The sequence below is a fragment of the Leucopleurus acutus genome (genome assembly GCF_964270905.1).
Source record: "Leucopleurus acutus genome assembly, chromosome: X".
In the NCBI taxonomy this organism is placed as follows: domain Eukaryota; kingdom Metazoa; phylum Chordata; class Mammalia; order Artiodactyla; family Delphinidae; genus Leucopleurus; species Leucopleurus acutus.
Window position 1 is genome coordinate 106,223,324 of NC_139148.1, and position 21,423 is coordinate 106,244,746.

A 21,423-nucleotide genomic window follows, 5' to 3' on the forward strand; every position below is an offset into this window, starting at 1 on the left:
CTTTACAAGATGGTGATCAAGTCTTCTTCTACTTCCTGTCCCTAATCTGCCCAACACTCAGGCTCTAAGATGTCCCGTCTTGCTCACAGCTCTCCCCTGCTCTTAGCACATTACCTGGGACATAAGAGATGCTCACTTTTTGCTTTAATGAATGAATGCCTGGTGGCACATAATAATGCCCAGCCAATAACCATTAAATTGAGTTCATGGTGAGAGGTAATCCTATAATGTTTTTATTACTATTAGCTACCATTTGTTGCATATTTACTGGTCGCCAGGCATTGTGCCAAGTGCTTTACAAGCACTATGTAACTTAATCCTCAAAACACTATTAACATCATTCTACAGATGAGAAAAATTGAAGCCTAGAGAGGTGAAGTCTCATATCAAGGCCAAACAGCTTGTTCTGACACAGTGATTTGAACCCAGGTCTCTGACTATGAAGCGTGTGTTCTTTAACCATTGCCGCATACCGCCTAACAGCCAAGTGTTGCAGACCCATCCCATCCTAAAAGATAGTTGAAACATATTGCAAAGGCCCCTGGTGCCTTAGCCATTCTGGGGGGAAGAGTATTTGGCCACATAAACCTGACAAGGAATTTAGGGGCTGTTTTCACTAGGGCAGAGTAACTGGCATGGGCTCTACCAGCCCATTATGTCTCAATTGCCATAGCGTTCTACTGTCTCAAGAGAAAGCCTGTCACGCTGTGTAAACAGCTCAGTGCCCTCCTGTCACTGCACAGGACATTAAACACAGTGCTGAAGAGCAAAGCAAATTTCTTGACATTGTTCAGACAAAGACCAGCTTTCTCAGTGGATTTTGGTTTCTCCTCTGGCATGTCCTCTGTACTGCACCCACTTAATCTCCACATTCTCTTCCTCTTTCCAGTTTGTGTATGTGTGAGTGAGGGGGCTTGAGAATTAGCAAGTCCCATATTTGTTTAGTAATTTAGAAACCAACTCTCTACTGCTGAATAGGTACAAATTCTCCTGGAGGAGCCTACCCATCTTTTTCACCCAGTTCTTTCTACTAAAGATAAAAGCAATAGCCAGGGAAGGCTCTTACAGAAATGTCCTCCTCCCTCCCCTGACCTAGAACAAGTGTCTGGTGCTTTCTGAGATTATAACACAAGGTGATTCCCAGGAACCGAGAACAAACCAACCTATTTGAGTGGACTGCCAAGTTCCACTTTCCTCTAAGACGTGTGGCTATGAAAAATGGACGTTCTTCTCATGCTTAGAGTGAGAGCTGTCTGTAAGGGAGGATGATCTAAGCTAAGTGAGTCTTCCTCTTCATTTAGAAGATTTCATCTTTCGGCATTGGGAAGTTTGCAACTTCTCTGTCATTGATAGAAATGGAGAAAAGTGAAAACAGGCATTCATTTCTGGCAGGCCTGGTCTCCTATGGTTTGCAAGCTGCTTAAGAAAAAAGAGGGCAAACCCCCACCCCCGGTGACTTCCCTAAGTGCTTAATAAGCAAAAGGATGGCGAACATGGAAGTATTTCTTGCAATAACACGAAAACTACACAGATAGACACAGCTTTATCTTTGGGGCATTTTCTCTTATACTTTTAGTATGTACAACAGATCAGAGTAGGAAAAATAATGAAGAAAGGCAGAGATGAAAAAAGCTTCGCAAAGGAGATTTCAGTATCTGCCATAAAGTCTCAAGAAAGAGTCAAAATAAATTAAACTTCTTAAAGAAGAAAGAAGCCAATCAGCCTCTTTTCAGATGAGTCCTAAATGGTTTTTTTCTCCTCTAAAGAAAATCAAATCAAGGTTGATGTTTGGGCCACCTTGTATCGCTAAGAAGGCTATTTTTGAAACAAATGTCAGTAGGACACAATGTGCCCCCGTTATATAAGCTCTTCAGAACATTATGGACTTGAAACTGTCCACCTGCTTTTAGAAGTTTTGATTTTGAGCTTAATGTCTGTAACATCGCCACATGGCAGTTGTCCTCAGACCACAAGTTTTTACGGTTCCCAAATAGCATGTGTTTTAAGAGGACATTTTAAAACATTTTGTTGCTAGCAGGGCTCTTAGATATTCTTTAGCCTACCTTTTCATTCATTTTACACATAAATGTGGAGACTGGCCAGGACTGAACATTAGAACTGCCCATTGGCTAAACCAGGAAACCAAGTCCTGCTATAGGATGGGGATGACAGGAATAGTGGCAGGTACTGTGACAAAGTCACAAAATCACACAGCTTGGCAGAGCTTAGACTATAACTCAGGTTTCATGATTCCCGGTCCAGTGCTCTGTCCACTGAGTCATTGGTTCAGTTTACTAAGCGTGTCCAATTATGGGAAGATAATCCTACCTGCCTTCAAGGGGCTTACAATCTAGTTGGATTATGAGCTTTTCCATCTGAGATACCCATCCTGTTTATCTGTGGCCTCCAGGATAATGTAATACACATCTCTAGTTATTACTTGAAATATTTGAAAACCCAGATAGGCAGCTGAGGGTTTCTGCCCTTTGAGAGGAGATATGATCTAACAGAAAAAGAGAGTCAGGACAAGGGCTGGAAGGAAATTGAGGTCCTAATTGACAAAAGGACACCTCCCGGTGGGCAGCTGCCATGTTCCTTATGTTCCCAGCACTTAGAACTAAGGATAGGAAAGGACAGACAAAATACTACCCAGATTGGTACCTCTGGCTTACAAGAGAGCAGAGAGCTTGGGGATGGAGATGAGGCTGGAGGACAATTGATTCCAGGTCACATCCCCTGGGCATCCTCAGACTCCTTCACACTCCTGGGACAAATGGCAATTTTACAGATGCTATTCACACTGACATTTCTCTACCTAGAAGAAATTGTCTCTTAAGTTGTCACTATCCTAAAATAGATTCGTTTTCCATTAAGAAAGACAGAAAGTCGATCTGTCCTTCCAGCTAAAAGGCAGAGAAGCAAGGGTGAAATAACAGATGCCAAATATTCTCTTCTGTTCTTCAGGTGATTACACTGGGCTTTGGCAGGAGGGCTGATGGCTTGATAAAAGCACCCCTCTCTTTCAAATGAGGCATATGAATTCCAGGAAGGAGCATTAATGATGCATGGAAGCCTGCCATTCTGAGCAGACACGGTGGGGAAATATTTCCAACCAAATTCAGTCTCACGAGGCCTTTACCCAGCTCCAGGGACACTCCTTTATCTTCACTTTGTCTTTAACTCTCTCAGCTCCCCAAGGACAGGGAGCCCTAACCAAGAGATCCAGACTGGGACATCTGTTCTGTGCAAAGAAACGAGGAGATCCTGTTGTGACACTGCTTGTTGTTGCAGAGATTTAAATAGACCTCATCCCTTTCTCCAGATCCAAACAATTGCAGACATTAAACATCCCATAGAGTACAGCCAATAACGCAGTTTAAGTCCAGGCCCCCCACAGGTAGCAATTATATTCCTATCGTCTAACTTGATTCTGTCCCACTCCTTTCTCCAACACATTTTTTTTTTTTTTTTTTTTTTGCGGTACGCGGGCCTCTCACCGCTGTGGCCTCTCCCATCGCGGAGCACAGGCCCCGGACGCGCAGGCTCAGCGGCCATGGCTCGCGGGCCCAACTGCTTCGCGGCACGTGGGATCTTCCCGGACCGGGGCACGAACCCGTGTCCCCTGCATCAGCAGGCGGACTCCCAACCACTGCGCCACCAGGGAAGCCCCTCCAACACATTTAAACTTTCCAAACAACATGTCTGCCAAAGGCTACTAGAACCTTATGGTTGATACAGGGATGAGGGGTCAGGTCACGTCTGCCTCTTCTCTCAGATGACGTATAATATTTTACGCACTACACGCCAATGCATTGCCTACCCACTCTCTCTCATCCTCTCCCTTGCTTTCAACAAGTGCTTTAAAATTGTAGCTGACAAGCTCCTGCTCACGCACAGTCTCCAGGTGGGTTACGTTTTGCATCAGATCATCGGATGATTAAGCGATAACATAAGCCTTTCAGCTCAAAAAAAAAGTTTTTAATGACATTTAAACTAAGCGTCATGGCATCAGAGGTCAGATCCCAGGGAGAGGACTGGGGTCGGCTGTGTGAGCATGGCCTGAAAGGTGCTAGTGTGCCACAGCTAGCCGGGAGGGAGTCCGGGAAAAAAGTCTGGACCTGCCTAAGAGTCAAGAGACCATTGTTTCGCGGTACCCGAGGAGAGGAGATTCAGAACACCGCCTAAACGAGCTCCAGAGATGGGCACAAGCCGCAGCTATCAGCGTGGACACCACAGACGAGCATGAGACGCTAAGGCTGCTGCTGCCGCCACCAAGAAGCCTGTGTGCGAGCACAGGTCACTCTCCACCTGCCCTCCCAGGAGCCTGTGCAGCCCGCCACTGCCAGGGTCTCGTGATCCAGGGACAACTTCCCCGGGAGAACACAGGGCTTGTCTCAGGCTGGTGTGACGTCACGCAGGCCTCTGCTGCCGCAGGCTCGCCGCGCATCCGTGCCCCTCCCTCCCCCCCCGGCCTGAGTGAGCCAGAGCCCCCGAATCAGCTGCTCCTTTAACCCCGTCCTGTCCAGGCAGGAACAGATGCCCTCAGGCAACCTACACGCAGAGGCGGGTCCAAATCCAAAGCTGAACCCCTGGAGATGTGAGAACAAAGAAGAGAAAGGGAAATCTCTCCCAGCCGCCTCAGGAGCAGCGGATTAAATCCCCACAATCAACTTGATGTACCCTGCATCTGTGGAATACCTGAATAGACAACGAATCATCCCAAATTGAGGAGGTGGACTTTGGGAGCAACTGTACTCTTGGGATTTGCTGTATGAGACTGAATAGTTTCTGATTTATATGTTTATCATAGTTTAGTTTTTAGCACTTGTTATCATTGGTGGATTTGTTTATTGGTTTGGTTGTTCTCTTTCTTTTTTAATTACATTTTACATTTTTTTATTTTAATATTTTTAATTCTTTATTTTAATAACTTTATTTTATTTTATTTTATTTTTCTTTCTTTCTTTTTTTTCTACCATTTCTTCTGAGCCGTGTGGCTGACAGGGTCTTGGTGCTCCAGCCGGGAATCAGGCCTGAGCCTCTGAGGTGGGAGAGCCGAGTTCAGGACACTGGTCCACCAGAGACCTCCGAGCTCCACGTAATATCAAACGGTGAAAATCTCCCAGAGATCTCCATCTCAACGCTAAGACCCAGCTCCACTCAACGACCAGCAAGCTACAGTGCTGGACACCCTATGCCAAACAACTAGCAAGACAGGAACACAACCCCACCCATTAGCAGAGAGGCTGCCTAAAATCATAATAAGGCCACAGACACCCCAAAACACACCACCGGACATGGTCCTGCCCACCAGAAAGACAAGATCCAGCCTCATCCACCAGAACACAGGCACTAGTCCCCTCCACCAGGAAACCTACACAACCCACTGAACCAACCTTAGCCACTGGGGACAGACACCAAAAACAACGAGAACAACGAACCTGCAGCCTGTGAAAAGGAGACCCCAAACACAGTAAGTTAAGCAAAATGAGAAGACACAGAAACACACAGCAGATGCAGGAGCAAGATAAAAACCCACCAGACCAAACAAATAGACAAGAGGAAATAGGCAGTCTACCTGAAAAAGAATTCAGAGTAATGATAGTAAAGATGATTCAAAATCTTGGAAATAGAATGGAGAAAATACAAGAAACATTTAACAAGGACCTAGAAGAACTAAAGAGGAAACAAGCAACGATGAACAACACAATAAATGAAATTAAACATTCTCTAGAAGGGATCAAGAGCAGAATAACTGAGGCAGAAGAACTGATAAGTGACCTGGAAGATAAAATAGTAGAAATAACTACTGCAGAGCAGAACAAAGAATAAAGAATGAAAAGAACTGAGGACAGTCTCAGAGACCTCTGGGACATTAAACTCACCAACACTTGAATTATAGGGGTCCCAGAAGAAGAGAAAAAGAAAGGGACTGAGAAAATATTTGAAGAGATTATAGTTGAAAACTTCCCTAATATGGGAAAGGAAAGAGTTAACCAAGTCCAGAAAGCACAGAGAGTCCCATACAGGATAAATCCAAGGAGAAACATGCCAAGACACATATTAATCAAACTATCAAAAATTAAATACAAAGAAAACATAATAAAAGCAGCAAGGGAAAAACAACAAATAACACACAAGGGAATCCCCATAAGGTCAACAGCTGATCTTTCAGCAAAAACCCTGCAAGCCAGAAGGGACTGGCAGGACATATTTAAAGTGATGAAAGGGAAAAACCTCCAACCAAGATTACCCGGCAAGGATCTCGTTCAGATTCGACGGAGAAATTAAAACCTTTACAGACAAGCAAAGCTAAGAGAATTCAGCACCACCAAACCAGCTTTACAACAAATGCTATAGGCGGGGAAAAAAATGGTTCTAAAGAACCTAGGGGCAGGACAGGAATAAAGACACAGACATAGAGAATGGACTTGAGGCCACGGGGAGGGGGAAGGGTAAACTGGGACGAAGTGAGAGTGGCGTGGACATATATACACTACCAAATGTAAAGCCGATAGCTAGTGGGAAGCAGCCGCATGGTACAGGGAGATCATCAGGTCGGTGCTTTGTGTCCACCTAGAGGGGTTGGGATAGGGAGAGTGGGAGGGGGACGCAAGAGGGAGGAGACATGGGGATATATGTATAACTGATTCACTTTGTTATACAGCAGAAACTAGCACACCATTGTAGAGCAATTATACCCCAATAAAGATGTTACAAAAAAATAAAACAAGCGTCATTTCTGTCTTCAACCTGTCATACTCTTAAGCGCATCGTCCCTATACATATGAGTTTGTTGGGTTTTAAGTTTTATGAAATTTACGACTTTGGCAACCCACCTATGAAAAGGATTATATATCCCCTCAAGCTAAATCCCCTGCAATAGTGCAGTTACTCCGGGTTTGCCACTGGTGAGTGGAAAAATCAAACCTAATTCTGTGTGTTTACTGAGCCCACACAGCCACTCTTAAGCCGCTTGATGAAAATCCCTTAAGTAGTCAAGATGCAAGCAAAAGCGCTAGCGAACTCTTACCCTGAGCTCTTTCCATTTGCTGGGTTTTGTCCATCACCCAGAGCACCGTCACACCACCTACTTCCCCACCAAGGTTTCTGAAAATGGCCTGCTGATTTCTGTTACTAGCACAGGCAGAGGCTTGAGGACAAAAGGCCGCTGGACTGACTCAGGATGCCTGCCACAAGTGAGACAGTTCACTACTGCGTCCGAATTTCAGCTGCTCCCTAGCCCTATGGAGAATTCTTAGCGCTCGATCCCAGACACAGCTGACTTTCATAAGGAGCCGAGACCAGGAAAGCAATGCCATTTGGGGAGTTGCCTTTTTCACTTTTTCATCAGTGTTGGCACCTGAAATCTTTAACTTGACCTGAAAATGACCTTCCCGCTCATCTGCATGCTACAGCTGTCCCAGGAGAGCTAAATGGGTCTTTTCTGACACTCGTTACCTGCTACTCCCCATTTCCTCTAATAAGTATGTTGATTGCGTCACAGACATTATGCCAAGCAGGCCTTGAGCTCTGAAATAAGAGACCATGACAAGAGCCTTTACATATGGAGGAAGGGATAGTGGTGGCAGAGGGCAAGGGTTTCTCCAAGGCTGGCTATGAGCTGATATGACCGTTCTGCTGCGTTGGCCTCACGAAGCATGCAAGAGGTGGGAGGGGTTGCTCCCGTCTCCTCTACCAGTTGAGCCTTCTCCTACCGGCTCTTTGCTATCCCTTTGTCTATTTCTGTCTGTATAGGTCTTTTTTCAGGTTCAGCGTGGTAATTCTCATTTTGGAGGCAGGTCCACATCAATGAGGCTTAATTGCGCACAGATTTAACACTGTTCTTCATTGAAGAAGCACCCTCCAGGAAAACAAACTGCCGTCTCTGAAAAAGCTCCTTAGAAAGAAACAATTCAGTCAAGGTAGAAAAGCCCGGCTGAGAGCAAGTGCCTGGGGGGAGCAGCTTCTTCCTGTTGTCTTGTGTGACTTCAAAAGTACTTCAAACTAAAAATGGCTTTCTTTTTCGCTGCGTTGGGTCTCCGTTGCTGCGCACGGGGGCTACTCTTCATTGCGGTGCACAGGCTTCTCACTGCGGTGCCTTCTCTTCTTGCAGAGCACCGGCTCTAGGCGCGCAGGCTTCAGTAGTTATACCTCAGTAAAAAAAAAAAAAAAAAAAAAATACAGATGCTCAGGCAGGCAAAAAATAAATAAAATTTAAAAGAATAAAAATGGCTTTCTTTGGGAATCTGTTCTTTTGCTGCACGTTCCTGGGAACCAGACAAGAAGCCCCGCTTTGTCTATCTAGCCACATCTTGTTAGCATTTAGCTGTGCTCATCATCTGGTGACTGTTTCAGTTACTGAGTTAGGTTTTTTTCTCTTAAAGGGTGTCAAGATTCTCAAAATCCTTTCCTGACGTGCTTGAAAAAGAACCTAATTCCCCTAAACTCAATCCAAAGTGATTTTCTCACACAAGTGTCCCTTAGTTCTTCCTTCCAAAACAAAGAAGTGGCAATTTCTTTTAGAACTATCTAGTATTTTGACTTTAAAGATAAAAAAAACTAGTTAAATGAAGTAATTAAATCAAATGAGATCAAATGGGAAATGCTGCTAGCAGGGCATTTGCACGTTCTAAGCAGGAGGTAGAAATACGTTGGCAGGGATAGAAGGTGGCTTTATCTGTGAATTCTCTTGGCACGACAAGGTTCTTTCTAGCTGATTCAGACTCTCTGTGCCAAAAAACCCCACTAGCTTTTGGGCCAATTCCATTCTCCTCAGTTGCTTTTGTTTCTACCACCTGGTCTGGCCCCAGGCAAAAGAGTGAAATAGATAAAAATCTGTGTTTGTCTCCCCTCCAGTTAGAAATGTGGAACTGGTGATTCAGGAGTTAGCTCAATGAGGGAAGAGTTGAAGCCAGAGGTAATAATACTGAGGGGAGAAAGGAAGAACAGAACCTTAAAGAGACTTGCTTATTCCACAAACCTTCATAAATTACCTACCAAAGCAGGGCCCGTGAATAGACTCTGGAGGTACAAACGTACATCTTCACTGAGAGAGCAGAGCTAGGAAGCAAAGACAGAAAAGGAACATTCAGAAAGGTAGGAGAAGAACCCATAGTCTTCAGCATCAGAGAGCTAAGGAAAGAGGATATACATAGTGCTAAGGGCCAGTGGTATCATATGAGTCGTCTGCGGAAAGGTCTTTGAAGTTGGTAACCAAGCATATAGTTCAAGAAGCAATTTCACTAAATTGGAGGGGAATGGAAGTTAGAGCACAGGTGTATAAAGGAAACATTGTATTAAAATCAAGAGATAGTAAAGACGAATTTTTCAAGAAGATTGGTGATGATAGGGAGTGATGCTGTACGGTTAAGAGGGTAGTAGGATCAAAAAAAGGAGGAAGAAGTGTTTTTTTCTTTCATTTTTCTTTGTCAGTAAACGGAATTACCTGAGTATGAGGTAATTATTAAGTGAATAAGATCTGTCAGTGGTTTCAAATTACAGCAAGAATGAGAATCACCTGGAGGACTACCTGGGTGCCCCCCCCACCAAGTTTCTTATTTAATAAACATGGCGTGGGGCCTGAGAATTGGCATTTCTAACAAGTTCCCAGGTGACTGTTGCTGCTAAGTCTGGGGAATCACACACTGAGAACCACTGGAATAGATTGAGAAGGAAAAAATAGTAAAAGAGAATAAATAGCTGAATTTTAAGGAGACAGAAGAGTATGAGACGCAAGGAATACGTAGATTAAATCTCAGAAAGAAAGAGTTCATTTTCTAAGTGATGGGAATGACAGCAGGGATAAAGATACAGCAATATATTGAGGAAGAGAAGCAAGGCACTGAGGTGATAGAGCTCATATCATGTGGCTTACATCTTCTCAGTAAAGGAAGAGGCAAGATCATCTGCAGAGAGGGTACGTAAGGATTAGGGACTGGGAAACGTTTGGAATAAGCATCATTCATAGACTTAAAGAAGAATCAACCTCACGGTGATAGATGATGGGTTTAATTTTAGAAATGGTGAGTTTGAGATGGTAGTCAGCCTTCAAGGTAGATTTGGTCAGCAGGCTGTTGGCTTCAATAAATGCATACATTCTGCAGCAGATTTTTGTCTGCTTGTCTTACTCACTGCTACACCCCTAGCACCAAGAATAGTGCTTGGCACAGAATAGGCCCTCAGATACACACTGGAATGAACCCGAGAGGCGTTGCCTGAGGTTGATTATTGTACATAAGGTAATATATAGTAGAAACGTGCAAGTATCTCTGGAGTTAGAATATTATGGTGGTCAAGAGAGTGAGTTCTGGAATCTGAAGACCAGGGTTCTAATCCCAGCCTCTCAGTACCTCACTTCCTCCTTCTCTAACATGGGAATGATCATGGACCAACCTCAAGGTTGCCTTGAGAATTAAATATATATAAGGGGCTTAGCACAACACCTCACACAGAGTAAGCACTGAATCGATGTTAGCTGGCTGTTTATTACTGCATTTCTCCTTCAGTTAATTAAGGAGTGTTTCTTAACCAGTTTGAGTCACGATATGTAAATCAAAGTACTAAAACATTAAAAAAAAAAAAAAAACCCTGTCTCAGATTTCATCATTCTTCCCCTACTGGTAGGGATATTGAGGCATAACTATTTAACAAAGAAAAAACGATCATCAAAATTGGTGTTTTCACTTTATACCTGATATACCATCCAAAGCCTTTCCTTATGAGCATTTCTCTAAGTATGCATTTTAAGGCCTGGCTCCAGACTAAAACCTACCACTGACATAAGGGAACTAGTGTGGAAGACAAAAGAAATAAGTGTAGAAGTTCCAGTGCCTATTTTCATGGGACTAATATAAAAACATCGTCTGCCTTTGCCTGAACTAATTATGCAGTGCACTACTGACACGTTTATTTTATTGATCCAATACATGTGAGTGCTACACTGATATTTATCACTAGAAATGATGGCTTACTATATAAATTAATATGTATTGTAATAACTGCTTTGCCCTTATTGCCCATGCAGAATTCTTTCATGTTTGCATATTTCATATTCAATAGTCAAGAGCTTATTTTTTAGGCATCTACAGTTTCTTTAGTTTAGGATCTTTTGCAGTGATAGATACAAAAATAGGAAATTGAACCCCTGCCTTCAAAGAACTTATGTTTTTAATAGACATACTCTCAAAGAAATAAGTCAAGAATAATGGCAAACACTCAAGTGTTAAACTGAGTACTGTAGTCCTGTGTTGCACCTCATGGTGGGGAGGGAGGCACATATCAAAAGTATAGACTATTATGCTTTTCCCACAAGAATTTCCGGTCAGGTAAGGGAGATATGACATAAGTGAATGAAAATTAAAATAAGAATATAAGAATTAAACAGTGGTATGTCACAGGAGAGTAGCAGTTGAGTTGCAAGGTAGCAAAACAATTTTAGGACAAAAAATTGAATCAGGTGCCCTAAGCCAATATGCCTCAGAGGACGAAGTGTCTTTTCCTTAACTTACCATCAAGTTAGAGTATTTTAGGACCCACTGAATGCTACTACTTGTCTAACCAAAGCATTGACAAATCAGCTGGCTATAGTGACTTAAGACTTTATATTTCTACCAAAGAGGTATATTAAGTGGCAAATGACTAATGGAAATACTGTCTCTAAAAGTCAAAAAATGTTTTTTTCCAGAGGGCTGATATAGCTGTTGCTCCACTCACTATAACGCTGGTCCGTGAAGAAGTCATAGATTTCTCAAAGCCGTTTATGAGCCTGGGCATCTCCATCATGATAAAGAAGCCTCAGAAATCAAAACCAGGAGTGTTCTCGTTTCTGGATCCCTTGGCTTACGAAATCTGGATGTGCATCGTCTTCGCTTACATTGGAGTCAGTGTAGTTCTTTTCCTAGTCAGCAGATTCAGCCCTTACGAATGGCACTTGGAAGACAACAATGAAGAACCTCGTGACCCGCAAAGCCCTCCTGATCCTCCAAATGAATTTGGAATATTTAACAGTCTTTGGTTTTCCTTGGGTGCCTTTATGCAGCAAGGATGTGATATTTCTCCAAGGTTTGTTTCCATGTCATACCCAATGCCTCCTTGCATGTTATGGCCATGATCCATTCATGCACATCTGATATTCACCCATCTCAAGTCCAAATTTCTTTCATTTAACATTCCATCCAGTGACAAATTATCATCAAGCCATTTTTGTTTGCTTGCGTCCATGAAGTGAGTGTGTTATTGGTGTTGCTTTGAATGTCTTTCATGCATTTCTATGGTATCATCAATTTATACACATTATAGCAAACATTTGAACTCAGATAAAGGCAACATTGCCGGCTAATATTGATATTATTCAGATAAAGCTAACACTAAATCTTGATCCGAACAAACAGGCATGGTTTCCTCATTAACTGAGCTAGAACATTCTCTCATTTGTCCAGAGACTGGATCTAGAAAATATTTAAAAGACAGAACTCTTCTTTAAAACCCTCCTACCTTCCCCTTTCTCCTCCATTTTTCATTTTTTCTCTCTGACTGCCTAGAACTATTTCACTGTAGTATCTTGCCCAAGCTTTATCACTAAAACAGTAAAACTTCTAGAAGAAAATATGGGAGGAAGTCTGTGTGACCTTGGATTGGACAAAGAGTTTCCAGAATGCAAAAAGCACAATCCACTGTAAAAATTGATAAACTGGACTTCACCAAAATTCAAAAATTTTGCATTTCAAAAGACATCATTAAGAAAATGAAAAGACAAGCCACAGTGGGAGAAAATATTAGGAAATCATACATGTGATAAAGGACTTGTATCCAGAATATATAAAGATCTCTTGCAACTTAATAAAAAGAAGATAAACAACCCAATTCTAAAAATGGATGAAAGATTTGAATAGATATTTCCCCAAAGAAGGTATACAAATGGTTAATAATCACATGAAAAGATGCTCAACATCATTAGTCATTAGGGAAATGCAAATTAAAATCACAGTGAGACAGCTCTACACATCCTCTAGAATTGCTATAATCAAAAAGACAGATAATACCAAGTGGTGACAAGGATGTGGAATAACTATAGCTCTCATCCATTAGTAGCATGAATGCAAAATGCTACACCCAAATTGGAAAGTGGTTTGGCAGTCTCTTATAATTAGACATACACTTAAAATATGGCACAGCAATTCCACTCTTATTTACCTAAAAGAAAACATATATCCACACAAAGACTTATACACAAATGTTCATAGGAGCTTTATTTACTATAGCCAAAAGTGGAAACAACCCAAATGTCCATCAACAGACGAATGGATAAACAAAATGTGGCATATCCGTACCACATTTGGAATGGGAAACTATTGAGCAACTAAAAAAAGGACAACTGATACATGCTACTAAATTAACTTTGAAAACATGATGCTAAATGAAAGAAGCCAGATGCAAAAGGCCACTTACCATATGATTCCATTACTTGAATTCCATTTATTGACTATCCCATATTGTATTATTCCATTTGTCCAGAATAGGCAAATCAATAGAGACAGAAAGCACGTTGTTGGTCTCCGGGGCCTTGGAGGGAGCAGAGAGGGAATCAAGATTAGGGTGAGGCAAGTGAAGCTGAGTAGAGCAAGTACAGGGGTCAGATCCAATCTTTATTTTAAAATTTGCTATTTTGTTAATCATGGATTTTCTTGAATTAATTTTGATTTTTTAAAAAAAAATACTAAAATTCTCTTTATTTTGATTAATGAGATTTTGGCACCCCCTTAAATTTTGAGTGGGGGGCAAATGCCTCACTTGCCTCACCCTAGTCCCATTCCTATCAGGATTAACCACAAAAGGGCACAAGGCAACGTTTCAGAGTATTGGAAATTTTCCAAAACTGGGTTGTGGCAATGGTTGCACAACTCTAACTTTACTAAAATCATTAATTGTACACTTGTGTTGGTGAATTGTATGGTATGCATATTTTACCTCAGTGAAGCTATTGAAGATATTGAATGTGAATATCCTAGATCTTACCCACTTAAAGTGTCGACTGACCTAAACAAAAATGGTGGCAAATGCATAATTATAAAATACTGTAAGCAAATGTAACATCTTTATAATCAGAAAAAAATGAAATAAAAAGTTGTAGCTTTGGTAAAATTGAACATTAATTCAAATACTGACCAGAGTCAATTATACAAACATATAGGGATTTTCATTTAGACTAGAAGGACTCAGAAGGTCACCTACCATGCTTTTATAGCATATTTCATTTGAGGTTATCCACTTGGAGCGCAAAACATTTAAAATGGAGTTTTGCAGTATACATCGCTGGTAACTATCTTCAGCAGCTTTTTAGTATAACACGTGTGGGGTAAGCCTCATTTATCTGTCATTCTTTTTTGCCACCCTCAATCTGCTTGGTCAGATTCTCCAAATTATTTCACTCCCTATTCCTTTTGTGCTTGGGATGTGTGTCGTTTTGTGATATCATCTGGGAGTTAATTGTGCTAGTTTCTTTCTTTCCTGATTTTTTAAAATGTTCACTTCAAGAGATGAGGGTTTCTGAATGATCCTGTAATTGAATGATTTTAACGTGGCTGGTAATCTGTGTTGAGACAATGCTAAAGACTTATTAAGGCTGGAGATTTTATTGGTTTCTGTAAGTGCATTTTCAAAACTAAATTTGTGATATCCCCACTGGAGTGCTACATGCTGCTGTGCATACTCAAACAGGACTCTTAAAAGGCCATTTGTTTTTAGAAGTATTTATGCATATTACCTCATTAAGTAATAACTTAAAAATGATGGCCTGAAAATGACAAGCTGGAAAGATTCTTTATTTTCATTTTTTGTAGCAGAATTTAAGCTGTGGCTCTTCTGTGGCGCTGAAATATATCAAGTGCTTTTTTCAAGGTAGAGATTTTATTATTCTGCACTAGACACTGTCCTAGAGAGTGATGGCTTTCAAATGTTTTGAGCACAACCCTCGGTCAGAGATAAATTTTCCATCACAACTCAGTACACATATACGTACGTAACAAAATTTCACCAGAAATTACCCTTACAGTGTGCCATGCACTCTGATATTATCTATTCTCTTTTTTTTTTTTCTAAATGCTGGTCACAACTCAACCCAGCAATGGGGCACACAGCCCCACTTCTGTTCAATGGCCATCCTTGGAATGCAAACTCTCCAGAAAGCCCAGAATGTGAGCATGCATTGTACACTCTGACTTTTCTCAAAATTGGAGCAATTCAAGGCATCACAAGAGACCACATTTTAAAGTAGAATTATCAAATATCATAGCAGGAGGAGATGTCAGAGATAAATTAATCCAGTTGCATCCGTTTACTGAGGGCCCAGGAACAATTTTCTCTGAGTTCCCACTGCATCTGGGCACTTTACCTGTATTATCATATGAATTCTAATCCTCAAAACACTACCACAAGGTGGGCATCGTACTTATTTTTTAGGTGAAGGTGATGCTCAGGTGAAGTAATTTGCCCAGTCACACAGCTAATGACAAAGCCAGTATTCATACCCAACTCCAATTCCAGAACCTGTGCTCATTCCACTTCATACTGCTTTTCTCATATCATAGAGAAAGGAATAGTACCCGGAGAGATAATGTCATGGAACCCGAGGGCACGGAGGCTCTAAGAGCCAGCAGTACAATTATTTCCACTACCACACACAGCCTCCCACTACCGACCTAAAGGTGCACTGTTTGTTCCATTCTTTTCCTCGTGCTCATGCCCAAGAGATGTTTTCCAGTCTCCCAACCTCTGATGAAACAGTACCTTTGCCCTGGCTGTTTAAGAAAATAGGCAGTGAGCATTTAAGAATGCTGCTGAACATGTGTTCACTCAAAGTTAAAGACTGGGAAATCAGCAACAAGACATCATGAGGAAAACTGAGCATGATTCCACTGCCATCAAATAAAGCTATGAACAGTAACCTAGAAGCCTAAAGAGTCTATGTCAATATTAGGTTTGATATTTTCAACTACCCCAATTGTTCAGGGTGACCAATTCAGGTGGAGACTGAGTAATCAATGTAATAAGCTGAGGTTATATTCATAATGAACTAATTTGGGGGGAGTCAGGAGAAGAAAGTATGAGGAGATTGCATTCAACCCTCTTCCCCCTGATTGGGGGATGGGGAGACAGCCAGTGGGTGTAGCCAGATGGAGGGAGCATAGTGATTAGGTATGCAGGTCCTGGAGTTCATCTCACTAGATTCACAATCCGCTTAGCTGTTGTGTAACGTGGGGCGAGGTACTAAAACTTGCTAAGGCTCAGTTCCTCATCTATAAAATGTAAAGCACAGTGCCTGACATATAGTAAGTTCTCAATACACGTTACCTATTATCATTTTTAAACTGGCTGCTGTTAACCATCCTGGCTTCACAAATACTAATCGTTCATATTGCACTTGCATTTTAGTTCCTAAATACGGTTAAAATTTTAGTCAGTGCCAAATAGCTGCTTTCTGATGAGAAATAACCAACAACATTCCTTCTTGAACCCATAAAGTGCTTTCCTTAAGGATTACACAACTTGCAAACATTTTGATTGTATTATTCCACAATGTCTTGCTGATATTGACAGGTGGCTGGAATTTTTTTTAATCTGAAATTTATTTCGTTTGTAAAACGTTGACAGAACTGCTAAGCAGGCCAGAGTCCAAGTCCTTCCAGACAAATGCTCCCCCTGCTGACTTTCTCTAAAGCTGCAGGGACATCTGAGGGCTAGCCAAGTTGAAGATACAAGGTTCCAGGGAATTGCAGCAGAGAAAATGGAAAGAGCACACTAACTTGAACCCGGTTACTGTGTATAGATTATTCCATGGGCATTATTCTCCTGTTAAGTTTTCCAGATAGCAAACACTTTGGAGAAGCAGGCAGGGGATCTGTCCAGGTTAGCTGACACATAGATCCTCCTTTTTTAAATGGAAAGTATGTGCAGAATAATAAAATATACGAAGGGTAAAAAATGAATGGGATCAAAGACAACAGGAGAGTTTGGGGCTCTGTTTAAAGCAACAATAGCCTTTCCTTTACTGATGTATGACCAGTGTCTTCATCCTACTGCAACTGCAAATTCACTTCAAAGCAGTAGTGGTGTGGTAATAAATTAATTGTAGTAGCAGGATTTTTATTACAACTATTTCATGACTTTTCTGGCTGAAAGCCGTAGTTTTCAGTCTTTGGGAGATGGTTAGTTATTCCCATCAGGGAAGACTATAAGAACCAAAGATTGACTCTGCACATTTTTTTAAAAATCTGTCATAGACACAGCATTGATTGCAGTGTAGAAATGATGCCTACTGTGGAAGAAAGAAGAGGGAGAAAAGGAATGATAGAGTTTGTGCAAAGGAGAGAGGCAGTTTGCAGTTCCGGGGCTTCATCTTGTGAAGCTAGTAAAGTGCCGATTTCAAAATTTACTTTTACAGGATGAAGGTTACAGCACATAGCTCACTTTTATTATCATTTCATAGGCCATAAAATACATTCTACTATTAACTCGGAAACTCTAGTTTCTTATGATCACAGGTAACATGAGCATTGTGCATTATTTTGCAATGTTATGTCTGTTTTTGTCTTGTTGCTAATTTACTTTCATTAACTTCATGTCTCCTCTTACATTTCTTCAAAAGGTATGATATGTTCCTTTAATGCATTTTTTATAAATACTAAATGGCAGCATTTTACGGTCATTTCATTATGCTAACCTCAAAATCTGTCTTGTGCAACAAAACTACTTGAATGTTAAACATTTTGAAGCTGCATTAATGGAAGAAAAGATACTGGGAAATGACAGGTCTTTCTAACTCAAATATAAAGTCTTGTCTTGTTTTAATAGATCCTTTTAAAAATGTGACGGGGCTGACCCATCAGTCACTTTTTATATAGCCTCCATGTGAAATGTGGATTTAAAAGGCTATAGTTTCACTAATGAGAAAAGGGAAATGTGAAAATTCTTATAGAGCTTCTTCCCTGTGAGTTCCACTGCACATTTTCTCAGTGAAAGGATTTAGGCATCCATGACATACAAGGGAAGAAAGTGGTAGAAATTCCACCAAGACTCTTGTCAAAGCTACCACTGTCTTTTTTTTTTCTTTTCTTGATGAACAGAAAATTTTATTTATATTTTTAAAAAATCCATTCCTTTGAAAAACATCAGATCCTCAGAACTTATTCACTTAATAACTAGAAGTTTGTACACTTTGACCAACATCCCCTATTTTGCTCACCTCCCATCCCCTGAAAACCTATATTCTCTTTTGTTTTTCTATAAGTCTGGCTTTTTTAGATTTTACAGAGGTTAAATTCTTACTTGAACTGGCACAAAAGCTACTACTGTCTTGAAGGGAGAATGCTGAATGCAAGCTTGTGCATTCAACGCTGATTCCAAGGAAGCTCCTTTTTCCACCTATGCTGATGCTCGTGGATACTATTTTACCATTTCTATGTGGATATTCACCAAAATTCTCCATGATCGTAGGTCTATCACAGTATTAACCACATAATTGCCAAAATCAACAGCCATGTAGACAAGAGGCCACAAAAAAAGACCATTTTGCTTTTAGGTTTATTTTCAGTCATGTCAACAGCCAATTTCAGCTGAGTCATACAGACCAACCACATGATCATCTGAGTCAGCCATTAAGGTGGCCAAAAGAGCCAGATTATGATGCGCAGGCTTGATTTTAGATCACACACACACAGCCACAGTCCATTAGCTGCAATGGAATGGCACAAACGTAATTTCCATAAATTACTGTGTTGTTCTCCACATTTCAAGCAGATAATACATAAACTACCATTAGTATTCACAGCAGCAGAATACACCCTTTTCCATATCAAACCATGATTCTGGAAATAGTCCAAAATCAGTTTTCCCCTTGGTCTCAGTAAAACCCCATCATCCCAAATAAGGAGGACATTCACAGTTCCATTCCAAATGAACAACAGATAATAAACAATAATTATCCAAACATGTTTGGTTTTCCTGCAGCTATATTTCTCAATGTTTGTAGGAAAATTGCTCCTTCTATAATTTACACACCATTTTGGGTTTTCTTATACAAAACATGAGTATTTTATACTACAGAAATGTGGGCATGTCTTTCCGATTGCATAAGTCTAGATGATTTATTTCCTATTTCTCCTCTCTGTGCCTCAATTTCTTTATCTGTAGAATGCTCCATTTTCTTATCTGTAAAGGGATGGAGGATTAAAGGAGTTGACACATGTAAACAATTATAACAGAGTCTGGCACATAGGAGGTGCTCCTTAAACGTTAGCTATTATTATCATTATTACCCTATTACTACGAATGCTACTTTGAGCATTCATCTTTTATACAGTAAAATTATTTCCAGAGTCAGATCAACCCAGAATAAAATGTATATGTTAACAATGAAGAAAGACTGTGAAAGTTTCAAATTCATAATTGAAATATTCTGTACACTTTTAGCATTCAGATGTGACATTCTTTCTGACTCCAGATGTTTTTACATCTTCTGATTAAAAGGGAAATGTTCCCAGGTGAAATCCTGAGAGAGTATAACTATCAGTTAGAAAATCTGTTGCAAAGCAGATTTGCACATCCCGAACGCTAAAAGTGATTATGTTCAGAAATAAATAAATAAGGGTTATGTGAAGCATCCAGGGACCAATAGGAATTACAGGCTTTAAGAAACCAAACAGCTTTGTTACAGTTAATCAATAAAGAATACTCTTTATCAAAACGCCTGCCAAAATTATTTGATCAGGGTGTAAAATCTAAAACAACTGAATTTTCCAGAGGCTAAAAAAAAGGTTATCTTGGGACACAGGAATTTAAATTTGCTTCAAAGTGGTAAAATGCGAGTATAGACAGAGAAGAGCTTGACTTGCCAGCTTTCAGCCCAGAGCTGCCCTCTTCCCACAGAGCCTGGAGATGTGCCAGGCTCCTACGCCTATTCTTGACTCTATGACAGAGTGGGTTCTATTCCTGTGAGCATTTCTGGGCATGAGAGAACACAGCCTAACCAGGATGGAGCTCCACCACAGAGCAGAACTATCCTCGGGATAATGTGGCAATGTTTTATAAAACCTAGTGACCAGATTTCATTTCTGCAAACAGAGCCAGCCTTCAGCAGCATTGTGAAGGAGATGAAGTTTCCTCACTACAAGCCCTTACCCATTGGGCATTCAGTGCCCTCACACTGCCCCCTAACTGCCCACAGACCCTCTCCCTGAGTAGCATTCATGACGTAGGACCATGACTCCCAATCTTGGCTGCCCCGGAGTATAACTGATTCACTTTGTTGTAAAGCAGAAACTAACACACCATTGTAAAGCAATTATACTCCAATAAAGATGTAAAAAAAAAAAAAGTGCTGCTGCCTAGGCCCAACCCTCAGAGATTCTGATTTAATTGGCCTGGGGTGGAGCCTAGGCATTTTTTTGGTCATTGTGTTTTGTTTTGTGTTGTCTTGAACTCCCCCAATGATATTGATGTGCAGGCAGAGTTGAGAATCACTGATGTAGAAGAAGAACAATATTTCTCAGTTTGGGCCGCAGACCACTGCAATCACCAGTGATGCTTGAGAAGTCCAGATTTTTGAGCACTCATATTCTGAATCAGCATTTTAACAAACACCCCAAGTAATGCCCATGCACAGTTCCATTTAAGAACAAAATTTTCCCTGATTAAAACTTACCCATCTTCTTCTGTCCCATTCTCCACTAACTGCATAGACTAATCCAGGATATGATAATAGATGCTGTTGAAGTAAAATGTTACATTTTGACCAAGCCTCCTGAAGAAAGCTCAGAGGATAATTCCAATAGTAAGAATTTCTAGGGCGGGCCAGTGAGGATGGTTTTGTTTGTTTTGATTATTTTGGTGGGGGAGGGTACAGACAAACCTTTTAGTGCTTCTCAAATCCTATTAAGCAGGTAGTTTCCTACTTCACTTGAGGCCTGTCCTATGTGCTACATCTCAATTTGTAAAAGGGAAGAGTTTCAATCTCTGGATCTAAACTCCTGAGCCCCACTAGCCATTTATATGAAGACAATAATAAATATTATCTTATGGCCCCTTGCCTTATGGGTAATCAGCTCCACAGAATGGCAATGTCTATATTAAATTTGTTAAACTCATAGTGCATAGTGCTTGTTTACTAGCTAGCACCTAATCATTTCTCTTCAAATATGCAAAGGTTTTCGACTCTGTGTTTCTCCCATGACATCACCTTACATCAGTGTTTTTCAACCTTGACTGCACATTGTGATCGCCTGGAGAGATTTTAAAAATACATATGTCTGGGTCCCATCTCTCAGGTTCTGATTTCTTTGGTCTTGGCTGGGTCTGAGCATGAGAAGTTTTTTTAAAGATCCCAAGTGATTCTAAGGTACAGGCAAGGCTGGGAACCACTTGCCCTAA

At 40.9% G+C, this 21,423-nt stretch overlaps 1 protein-coding gene across 2 annotated transcripts in view; it reads left to right on the plus strand.

Moving 5' to 3' along the window:
- The window catches only part of GRIA3 (glutamate ionotropic receptor AMPA type subunit 3), a gene marked incomplete at its 3' end in the record, with an annotated part of 282,972 nt that overhangs the window by 208,964 nt on the left and 52,585 nt on the right, over window positions 1-21,423 (plus strand). For both annotated transcript variants that reach the window (XM_082865212.1, XM_082865213.1), the window contains exon 11: window positions 11,687-12,063. In XM_082865212.1, coding sequence (XP_082721338.1) covers window positions 11,687-12,063 — 377 coding nt within the window. The remainder of the gene's footprint in view (window positions 1-11,686; window positions 12,064-21,423) is intronic.